The sequence below is a fragment of the Lipotes vexillifer genome, unplaced genomic scaffold (genome assembly GCF_000442215.2).
Source record: "Lipotes vexillifer unplaced genomic scaffold, Lipotes_vexillifer_v1.1 scaffold71, whole genome shotgun sequence".
In the NCBI taxonomy this organism is placed as follows: Eukaryota; Metazoa; Chordata; class Mammalia; order Artiodactyla; family Lipotidae; genus Lipotes; species Lipotes vexillifer.
The window spans coordinates 6,544,665-6,557,183 of NW_006793703.1; the positions used below are offsets into that span (position 1 = coordinate 6,544,665).

Genomic DNA, 12,519 nt, shown 5'->3' on the forward strand with positions numbered 1-12,519 from the left:
AAGCTGGGGTGAAGTGAGAGAGTGGCATGGACATATATGCACTACCAAATGTAAAATAGATAGCTAGTGGGAAGCAGCCACATAGCACAGGGAGATCAGCTCCGTCCTTTGTGAGCACCTAGAGAGGTGGGATATGGAGGGTGGTAGGGAGATGCAAGAGGGAGATATGGGGATATATGTATACATATAGCTGATTCACTTTGTTGTACAGCAGAAACTAACACCATTGTAAAGCAACTATACTCCAATGAAGATGTAAAAAAAAAAAACAATTACCTATTCAAAAAGGAAAAGGGGAAGGGGAGCACTGTCTCAAATTTTAAGGCTGAAAAGACTAAAAAGATATTTTCAAAAGAACCAGGTTAATGCCTCTTCTCCAAATTACAAAATTAATGACCCTGATTAGACTGTCAAAGCAGCAATAACTTTTCTCTAAAATAATTTAAAAACAAGCATCCTACCTTAACAGAGATCTACAGTCAATGTAATCATCTGAATATTTGCAAAGGAAAATTTAGACCAAAACAAAATGTATCAGTCTAAATTTTAACATACCAGCTTTTAAAGTTAATATAAATCATCTTTTATCAATGGATTCATGATGGTCCACCACACTACCGTACTTTTGTGTATCTTTAAAATTTTCCATATAAAATGTTCTCTTAAAACCTTAAGAACTCCTTCTTAAAGGAGTGGCCATCAAAATTCAGGTGGCCATCACAATTACTACATGTTTAATTATCTGAGCTAGTAGATTAATTTGGTAGTTTAAATTCTTTACAATGCAGACTTTATTAGATGCTTTAAGTAAACTTCATGATACACTGAGATCTCCTTGTATAAAACTGGCACAGATTATACATGCTAATATATTGGTTTTTAAAATAAACCTAAATTTATAGCTTCCTGATTTTATCATAATTTATCTTGATGTCAAGTCCCTTTTTAGGAATGTTAAACCAGTCATAATATAGTTTATTATTATAGACTGTTAAACCAATTCACAATAAAAGGAAAAATTTAATATGATCTGCTTATAACATGGTCTTTTTAAAGTTAAAAGAGGCTGACTATATATACTACCATAACTTCCTAAGGTGAAAGCGATTTTAGAATTAAGTATGCCTCCTGGTCAAGTTGTATTTAACTGACAAAGAACAAGTAATAAAGGTGGTAGGTCTTTTACTCCTAAATTGCTGGTCCCAATTAAACCAAAAACCAAAACTAAATTTAATCAATTACCCCTTTATACCTCCAAGGGGGAAAACTTATCTAGCAACAGATTAAGTCCTTTCACTGTGGCAAAAGTTAATAGAATTTATGAGGAGTCAAGAATGTCCCAGACTTCACAGCTATTTTATTAAAATTAAACAGTATTTTAAATATCAACATGAGTTAATACTGCTCCATATAGTACTCTGCCTCACAAAGTTACTATGAGGATCAAATGAGAGTATGGGGGAACATTTTTACAAACTGTAAACCACTATGCAATAGGTATTCTTCTTGTCTACAAAGGGATGGAATGTGTAATTCTCTTTCATCACTTGCAGATCTTAGAGGTTTCTGCTTTACTTTTTGCTAAAAATAAAGGGAGTGGGAGGGTATTCCCTGGGGTTCTAGCATTTACTCTAATGATGTCCCTTTACTCAATCTATTCCATTAAAACTACTTACTTGTGCTAGTAAGAGAGTTAGAGTTTCCTACACGTTTTCGTGCTCTTTACATGTTTTTCCTCAAACTGGCTAAAACAAGAACAGCTTGTTTAGCTTCTCCTTATCTCTTCCATTCCATAAACATTTCTTGCTTTAATTATCACACAACCAAGGCATGATTTTGAAGGATCCAACATTGCCCTATCTGTTCCCACTGTCCTTCCTTTCATTATGTTAGATACAATCACACCTACTAATTGTTAGACACTGAGGAAACCAAAAAAGATAAGCTGCTTTGAGAGCTTTCTCCCCACAGATGTTAAAATTAATTTAGTAGTTTTAGATATTTTTTTCAGACACCTGGTATTTACAGCCTTTGAACCAAATCTGCATTTCCCATTGAGAGATCCACTTACAGGTCTGCAACTTGGAAATACCACGTTACTTGTAGACAAAGAGTCCTGTATAAAGATGTTCATATTTTAGCACTGTTAGTAATAACAAAAAACCTGAACATAACCTAGATGTCTGTCAGGATAAACTATGTTAAATTGAAAAGAATCAGACCTGTATGTATCAACACATACATATGTATACCTTGAAATTATAATAATTATAATAATTTTGAATTTTGAATAAAAAGGACAAGATGTTGAACATTACATACAGTATCATACTATTTTATATATTAAAAAAATGCTTATAGGTACATATCCATGTAGTAAAATATAAAAATATCGATTGAATGTACCCCACATTTATCATAGTGGCTACTTCTTGGGGGACAAGGTGGGATGAAGGATGTTTGGGAAGGGAATGGGACAGGTAAGAGGAACCTAAATATACATATGTATGTACGTATATATGGATATATGTTATATGTGTGTGTAATATGAAGCAAATATAACAAACATTAATACTTGTTCATTGTAGGTGACTAAACACAGGTGTTTAATATATTGTCCTTTATACTTTTCCATATAAATAAATTTCCTAAATAAAAAAGTTAAAAACCTTATGAATGTTCTTTTCTAAACCTTTGCTACTTCCTCAAATCAGCATGAATATGTTCATCAGTTTTTTTCCCTAGTGGGAACTGTTTCTTTTTAACTTTCTATTTTTCTTTGGTCCTATGTTCTTTGAATTTTTCCAACTCTACTATGAAAAATTTCAAACACAGAAAATTAGAAGGAGTGGTACAATTAACATCCAAGTTCTCTCAGATCCTAAAATTATTTTTTCATATTTGTTTTCTCTCTTTAACATTTTGTTTCCATCATACCATTTGAAAGTAAGTTCTAAATTGACTGATTGAGATAGAATTCAGAATAGTGGTTACTCTTGAAGGTGGTCACTGAGTTGAGGGAGCACAAGAGAACACTCACATTAGAAATGTTTTCTATCTTGGTCTGCATGGCACTTACACATGTAGAAAGTCACTGAGCAGTACACTTGAGATTTGTACACTTTACAATATGTAAGTTTTATTTCAAAAAGGGGGTGGGAGGGGGGTTGCAGGCATCATGACAATTTACCCCTAAATATTTAAGCATGTATTTCCTAAGAATAAAGACATTCTCCTACATAAAAATATTGCTATTGTCACACTTAAGAAAACTAATAATTCCATAAGAACACATCATATTCAATGAACACTCAACATTTCCTATCTCAAGAAGGACTTCTACAGCTCTTCCCCACCCTGGTCCCAAACCAGGATCACACAGCGCATTTGTTCGTTTTGTCTCTTTAGTCTTATTCAGTGTAGAATAATCCCCAACCTTTTATCCTCCATGACATTGAGTCCAGGCTGTTTGTCTTATAGAACGTCCACCTTCTGAATTTGTCTAATTGCTTCCTCATGGTGCTTAACTTTTCCCTTTATCCCGTGTTTCTTATAAAATGGAAGTCCAGAAGTTTAACATTCAACACAATCATTTTTAGTAATAATACTTCAGAGATGATGACTCATCCACTGAGTTTTAAATTTTAAGGCCACCTAGAAATTCTATTTGGTTCCTTCTTAGGAATCTAATCCTGCTATTTTTAAGTCTTCTAATGCACTGATGGTAGACTGTTTCCTTGCATATTATAACTTGTGATTTTGACCTTGTCATTGAGGCATTCTGTATGTGAATTCCATGAGACCTATATGGGCTAAGGGAGGGTTTGCATTTGTTTCTGCCCAGTTCCTGAATGCTATTACCACTTCAGGAGCAGTTGTTAATTTCTTGGGTTAAGAATTCCTGAATAATACAGGTAATATAATTATGAACCCCACACGCTATGATAAGAACAGGTCTATAGTTAAGAATTCACAAGGGAAACTTTAACCTTTATTTGGAGCCCTGGCACTAGTACTCAGACTTGAGTGTGGTTCAAGTTTGACAGACAGGTATAAATGTCAAATCTGACACTAAAAACAATGCAATTTGTTCCAGTTAAGGAACATAGACTTAGGCACCAAATAATTATGTCTTTTCCATTCTTGTTTGAAATGGATGCTTACATTTGCATGACCACTGGGTATCACATTTCATTTTCAACAACTAGTCTTTCTGAAAAATACAAAGAAAAAGCAATGATGATTAATTAAAGTTGACTCACCACTGTCCTCTGTTTATTGGGCAGGAAGACTCTAACGATAGGTTTTTGTGGTGACTTGGGGTTGCTCCGTGACACATCTGTGGGATTTTGAAAAACTGAAAGAGATGAAGGCAGCACTGAAAGGCTAGAAGAGGAAGAAGATGTAACGGTGTCTGTTGATGCAGAGCTAGAAACAGAAAAATCAGTTCCATTCCCCAGGGATTCCAATAACTGTTGTTCTCTTTGTTGGAGGGCATCTAGCTTGCTGGTGTATTCTTCATAGGCCTATAAAATAAAGTAGACTTACATTGAATCTGGACTTTTTCCTGACAGTAACAAAAGGAAATATGAAATTTAAGTCTTTGACTATAATCTCTTTATAATCTAGCTAACACGATTTTGTATTACAAATTACAAAATAAGTGCTGGAAGTATTATAAATTAGTACTTTTACCTTTAAATTGATAAATCTTTTGTTATAAGACACTACATCTAGAAACTGACATACACACACATATATATATGTCTATAATAGCCATGAATATTAATTTTGAAAAACCAGTATTTGCAATTTTCTGGCCAAATCACAATTTATATTCCAAACTACATTATCTAGCATAAGATAAAATACTAATATATCACAAATACCCTATTAATTTTTTTTCCAGAAAAGCTGTAGGCATATAAGGTTTCATACTTCTCTCTGCCTCTCTCTCTCTAAGGAACTGAGAGAGAGGTTGAGAAGGAGATGAGGTGTTAGAGAGATCTGTCAAAAAACAAGACTAAGGTACAGAGTGTCAGATCTCACCATTACCACCAAAATCACCTCAACAGGGATTAGAGGATGTATAACTGCCACTTTTTTTTTTTCTGAAACAGCTATTAGTTAAAATACCTTCTTTTACTCACTATGGATAACTTATGACCTCCCCTTTCCCATCAAATACTGCTTAGAGAATAGAATTTTGTGTGAAAAGGTAGTTTACACCCTGCAGTCAAGAAATTTTGAGGCCATTATCCATCAGGGTATCTTTCTAGAAGTTTCATTTTACTAAAGCTATAAGGTCAAATGATCACATAAGATATCATATTCTAAAAGTAGGAAGAATATTGGAAAGAGAATGATACTGAAAATAAAGAGATGGAATGAATTGGAATGTATGTGTCCATGGTCCTTTGAGGCAGTAGTAATCACCTTCCCCCACACTATAATCCACCATGTCTCTCTACCACCCCAAATAGATGCAACACTATAAAGATTTATGAAAGGCTACAAAGATTGAAAAGAATCAAAGATTTTAAAAAATGGCATTTCCCATCACTTATTAGGCTACAAAGAAGCAGATGGATGCATTTTTATTTGTGCAAGTATTGTACATGAGAAATAAAGAATGTTCTTGATACAAGATAAGAGTAAGTAAAGAGGGGGGGTCTTAAAAGGTTAGCATTTAGATAGATGGAGTTAAGTGGGGAGAAGAGAGTACTGTGTAGCACAGGAGAAATTTTGTAACAGAGTAAGGAGGTAAGAAATTTTAAGACATAGAGGAAAACTATGGACTAGTATAGCTCAACGTCATACAATACCTGGGACATATCAAGGGATCAAAAGATGTTTGTGAAATTTAAGTGAAGAACAGGAACACAAATAATAAGACTGGAAAAGTGGGTAAGGGACCAGCTTGTAGAGAATGTATATACTATGTTATGAAGCCTGAACTTCATTCTATAAGCAAGGGAGAATTATCTAAGGTAGAGGAGAATAAAGGAGAAATTTCCTTTCAACATAGGCCACCACACCTGATATGCTTGATCCTACCATATAATTTTTGGGGTGGTGAGGAGGGAAAATACTAAAATGAGCTACTGAAGTAAAGGGCCTAAACTACACCAAAATGCCCTCTCCTTTAGAATCTAGTAGTTGTCCAACGCTGACCCTGAAATGTTTCACAGCATCTCAGGCATTATAACCAAATCAGTCCAAAATTTTCTGAGCTGTATTTCTATTTAGCTTTCAGTTCGATGGGCTAATTACTTAAGGGCATCTTTTTCAGTATGATCCACTTATTGAGATTTCGCTCATTCAATAAATATATATTGAGCACACATGTACCTAGTAGTGTTTGAGGCTCAAACCACAAAAATGAAGACTAACACAATTCCTACACTTTGAAGATTATGTACATACAGCCTGGGAGACAAAAATTCCTCCTTGCGTAGATTAAATATTCTTATTTACTGTCACCTGGGCAAGTACATTTACTACACAAAGTTAGGCTTAGGAAAAGTAATAAATGTAAACAAATTTTCTGAATGTTATTTCTTTATCAAAATATTAGCCTTAATTTTTAAAAATATATTGTTCCCTCCACTGTGGGTTACAATCTATTATTTCACTGCATTTATCAATAACTCTTCCTTAAGTACAAAACATTTACTTATTCCACATCTCTCCATCCTCATAGCTGCAATCTACCAAGGTACTTGCCTACCTTGTTTTGAACCCGGTTTGACTCATTTCATCCCATTATCCTTGCTGCATTTCGTGTGGATGCTGATTACTCTTACAACACTCCTGCCCTGAAGTTCTCTAAACCTCGTATCTATAAAGGCATTTGTTTCTACTCTACCTTCAAGATCCAGAGATACAAACAGTTCTTTACCAAAGAGTTCCAAATGATGACAAGATCTCAACTGGGAACCTCCCATACCCCTATGCGCACACACTTATCCCACTGGCTTAAATTTCATCCTCAGTACCACACTAATCTGTTCATTGTCAACATTAATCCCTTAATGTTTTTCAGATTTCTTTGCTGTTTTACTTCCCATACTTTGTGGCTCACCATTTCAACAATGCCAATGGTAACACCATAGATTGGTTAATTCTTAATCTTTTACCAACTTGCTTGTCAAATACCAACTTTGGGTAAATTCTATCATTCAATTACTCCATTCTTTCTCTCAGGTTACCACACATTACTGAAGAAAATAATAAAACAAGGTCAACTGGTTCCATTATCAATTCATGGAAATTAGTCTTTCACACTACTATATGAAAATTTGTACTTATTTATTTAATTTTTTAAAATATTTATTTATTTATTTATTTGCGGCTGCGTTGGGTCTTCGTTGCTATGCACAGGCTTTCTCTAGTTGCAGTGAGCAGGGGTTACTCTTCATTGCTGCATGCGGACTTCTCATTGCGGTGGCTTCTCTTGTTGCGGAGCACAGGCTCTAGGCGCACGGGCTTCAGTAGTTGTAGCACACAGGCTCAGTAGTTGTGGCTCCCACGCTCTAGAGGGCAGGTTCAGTAGTTGTGGCGCACAGGCTTAGCTGCTGTGCGGCACGTGGGATCTTTCCAGACCAGGGCTCGAACCTGTGTCCACTGCACTGGCAAGCAGATTCTCAACCACTGCGCCACCAGGGAAGCCCCTGTACTTATTTTTAATTCGTATTACATTTCTCACAATACTTACTCCCACCTTTCCTATGCTTCTCTGGATCCTAACTTCATCCCCCAACCTTTAATTCACTCAAGAAAATAGCATTACCTTCAAATTTACTCTGAAGATCAAAGCCATCAAATAAAAGCTTCCTCTTCTTTCTTTGTCCAATCAATTCTTCCCATCTTTCCCCATCCTTCTTTTGCTCTCAATTTAGTATTAACACTGGGTGTTTAGAGCCTCTTCTGTGGAGGCCTTGGTTCATCATTATCTCCATTTTCTCTCATATCTTCCAACTTTCTCTTTTTCTCTGTTTTCTTACCCTGCAGACTTGAGCAAGTCCTCCCACATAAACATACACCTCAAGCACCTTTACCAGCATCAACAAAATTCCTTTGGTGCTTCAAGAAGCTGCAGAAACCAGATATTTCTTCAGATGGCAGCTTTTCCAAAACCCCATTCCTTCTCATCAAAATCCTACTTATTGGGCTTCCCTGGTGGCGCAGTGGTTAAAAGTCCGTCTGCCGATGCAGGGGACGTGGGTTCGTGCCCCAGTCCGGGAAGATCCCACATGCCGCGGAGCGGCTGGGCCCGTGAGCCGTGGCCACTGGGTCTGCGCGTCAGAGCCTATGCTCCACAACGCGAGAGGCCACAACAGTGAGAGGCCCGCGTACCGAAAAAAAAAAAAAAAAAACCTACTCATTTTTCAAAGTTTAATTCAAAGGTCTGCTTGGTAAAAATCCAAAATTGGTATTTTCTTTTCACCTCCTTTGGAGTATTACCACACTCTTCTTTATATGGCTTTTAAAAAAATCATTTGTGAAATAACTTTGTGAGCACTAAGTGAAATAATACTACCAAAGGAAGTTATTACAGCAAAAACCCAATAAATACTTTTATTAGTAGTAATAAGTAGTACTAGTTCTTATCGTTATTACTGTCTTACTTGGCTGAGTTCTCAACATGACTCTACTAAACTATAAGGTAGTTGAGGGCACAGCTCATGTTATTTATTTATTTATTTATTCATTCATTCATTCATTCATTCATTCATTCATTTAATGGATTCTTTTTTCAAACTGAAGTATAGTTCATTTATTTTTGAACTTAAAAAAAGAATGTAAGAACACAATATTATTAAGATGAAAATACTCCTCAAATTGATCTACAGATTCAATGCAATCCTTATCAAAATCCCAGCTGGCTTTTTTTTACAGAAATGGACAAGCTGATCTTAAAATTCACACAGAAGTACAAAGTACTTGGAATAATCAAAACAATCTTGAAAAAGAACAGTTTGGAGATTTACATTTCCTGATTTCAAAAGTTACTATAAAGCTACAGTAATCAAAACATATGATATTGATACGCATATAAAAAAACACAATAGATTGAGAGTCCAGAAAAAAAGCCTTACATTTATGGTTAACTGGTTTTTGACAATGTTACTGGTACAACTGAATATCTGCACACAGAAGAATGAAGTTGGACTACTACCTAACATCATATTACAAAATTAACTCAAAGTGTTTCATACACTTAAAAGTAAGGGCTAAAACTAAAAAACTCTTAGAGAAAACATTGAAGTAAATCATCATGACCCTGGATTAGGCAATGGTTTCTTAGATGACATACCAAAACACAGCAACCAAAGAAAAAGTAGATAAACTTGACTTCATCAAAATTAAAGCTTTTGTGCTTCAAAAGACACTATCAAAAGAGTGAAAAAAAGACATCCCACAGAATGGGAGAAAATATTTGCAAATCATATCTGATAAGGATTTCCTACCAAGAATAAAGAACTCTTACAACTCAGTAATAAAAAGACAACCCAGTTTTTTAAATGGGCAAAGGATTTGAATAGACATTTTTCCCAAGAAGATATACAAATGGCTAATAAGCACATGAAAAAGATGCTTAATATCATTAGTCACCAAAGAATTACAAATCAAAATACCACAATGCGATGCCAATTCACACCTACTAGGATGGCAATAATAATAATAAGTGGAAAATAACAAGTGTTGGTGATGATGTATAGGAACTGGAACCCTTACATTTACATTCCCACATTGCTTGTGGGAATGTAAAATGGTGCAGCCACTTTGGAAAACAGTCTGGTAGTTCCTCAAAAAGTTAAAACACAGAGTTACCAAAGGACACAGCAATTCCATCCCTAGGTACATAACTAAAAGAACTGAAAACATATGCCTACCACAAAAACTTGTACATGAATGTTCATAGCAGCTTTATTCATGATAGCCCCAAAGTGGAAACAACCTAAACGTCCATCAGTTTATTAATGGATAAACAAAATGTGACATATCCACATGATAGAATATTAGCCATAAAAGGAATAAATGCTACAATGAATGCTACAAGCTACAACATGGTTGAATTTTGAAAACATTCTGCTAAGGCGAAAGCAGCCTGTCACAAAAGGCCACATTGTGTATGATTCCATTTACATGAAATGTCCAAATAGGCAAATCCATAGATTTAGAAAGTAGATCAGTGGTTGCCAGGGGCTGGAGAGAACAACTGCCAATGCGTAAACGGTATCTTTTTGAGGTGATGAAAATGTTTTGGAATTAGATGGTGGTGATGACTGTACAATTCTGTGCGTATGCTATAAACTATGCAATTGTACACTTTAAAAAAGTGAATCTTATGGTATATGAATTATTTCCCAATTAAAAATGGGAAGATGGGGACTTCCCTGGCAGTCCAGTGGTTAAGACTTCGCCTCCCAATGCAGGGGGTTTGGGTTCAATCCCTGGTCGGGGAGCTAAGATCCCACATGCCTCATGGCCAAAAAACCAGAACATAAACAACAGAAGCAATATTGTAACAAATTCAATAAAGACTTAAAAAAATAAATAAATAAAAAAATTAAAATGGCAAGAAAATTCAGGATGTACTTAATTAAAACATAATGGGAAAAGGCAGTGGAAGAAAAAATTTTTATCATTAGAGTTCATTATATTTATTCTTTTTAACTTAACCTTACAAGATATGATGAAATCTTTCAAATTGCCCACGAGTGATAATTAATGAACTGTTCTGCATTCCAAAGGAAGCACCTGGCTTCCAGTATTATTTTCTTCGCAGATTTTTTGGGGGGGCGGGCCACACTGAGTGGTATGCAGAACTTCCCTGACCAGGGATTGAACCTGTGCCCCCTGTACTAGAAGCACAGAATCTTTTTTTTTTTTTTTTATAAATAATACACAATGTATTTATTTATTTATTTATGGCTGTGTTGGGTCTTCATTTCTGTGCATGGGCTTTCTCTAGTTGTGGCAAGTGGGGGTCACTCTTCATCGCGGTGCGCAGGCCTCTCACTATCGCGGCCTCTGTTGTTGCGGAGCACAGGCTCCAGACGCGCAGGCTCAGTAATTGTGGCTCACGGGCCCAGTTGCTCCATGGCATGTGGGATTTTCCCAGACCAGGGCTCGAACCTGTGTTGTCTGCATTGGCAGGCAGATTCTCAACCACTGCGCCACCAGGGAAGCCCAGAAGCACAGAATCTTAACCACTGGACCACCATGGGAGTCCCAGTATTATTTTCATTGCAGTATCTGTTTTGATAAATGTCTCTGCATTATCCTGGGTTCTACACAGACTACAGATCAGAAAGGCTGTCAGCATCATAATAATGATACAGCAATTAAGAGCACAGGCTCTGATAAAAAAGAAAAAAAAAGAAGACATACACGTGGGGAAAATGTAAGCAGTTATAGAAGACTCATGAAAAAAAGAAAAAGAACACAGGTTCTGAATTCAGAATATTTGGCTTCAAACTTTGGCTACCCCATTACTAGTTGTGTAACTCTCGTCATGTTACTATTAAAACCCTCTGTGCCTGAGCTTCCTCATCTATAAAATGGAAATGAGAATATTAAATATAACTCACAGGGCAGGTTGTGGATTAAAGGACCTATACTGTATGCTTAGAACAGTTCCTGGCACAGCAAGCACTCAATAAATGTCAGGAGCTTTATTTTCATCATCTGTCTGTCTGCAGGGGACTCCAGCATACATATAAATTCGGTGGTAGCTTGGATTCAGTGTGTTAACACTAGATATGTAGGGTTATTCCAGAAACTTTATCCCTTCACCTCTGGAATCCAATATATCAGGTCTAGAAAGAAGAATCTACTACTAGAAAAGAATCTAGCATTATATCTTACACACAGAAGGCATTCAAATAATTTGTTTGATGAGTAAATACAGAAGAATTGGGAGAAAAATAAGAAATTCTGGGGAACAACTTTTAGGGGAAACTCATCTTTTCTTCCTCTGTATGATGGTAAAAAGAAAAGACTGGAACCAAAGATTGAAAAGACAAACCTGAAATTCTTTAGAGTACAAAAGTTCATTTCACTGCAGTTATCATCAAGGGAATAAACAGAATGTTAATTATTATTCATATGCCAGTTGGAGAAAATCTAGAACTTAAAAGCTCGTTTTTAAATAAATTAGTACATAGAAAAAAGAAAGCCACAAGGATTTCTGATGGTGATATAAGTGATTTCATTCTGTTCTGCTAAAAGGAAGAAATGGAGAGATAGGTAAAGATTTCTCTCTCTATGAAAACACCAAAGGGGTTTCTTTCGAAATGCTATAGCACAACTTCTACCTGCCAGTGCACAAACTAATCTGAAGCCAAATTGTGAACACTGGGAAAATTTTACTTTTTAGCCTCTTATTTCAGGAAATGTAAGCACAGGCACTAGTCTAGGGGTGTATGTAACCCCATTCTGGTTGGTGAAATGTAAAGACTCGTAAGGGATTTGGGGGGGAAGTTTTCCTCCTTGCAAGGGCTCAGTACA

General features: G+C 35.9%; 1 protein-coding gene across 1 annotated transcript in view; it reads right to left on the minus strand.

The window, feature by feature from the left end:
- Positions 1 to 12,519, minus strand: part of BRAF (B-Raf proto-oncogene, serine/threonine kinase) — a 148,105-nt gene that overhangs the window by 72,720 nt on the left and 62,866 nt on the right. The window contains exon 3 of the mRNA XM_007466623.1: positions 4,263 to 4,526. Within this exon, the coding sequence (XP_007466685.1) occupies positions 4,263 to 4,526 (264 nt within the window). The remainder of the gene's footprint in view (positions 1 to 4,262; positions 4,527 to 12,519) is intronic.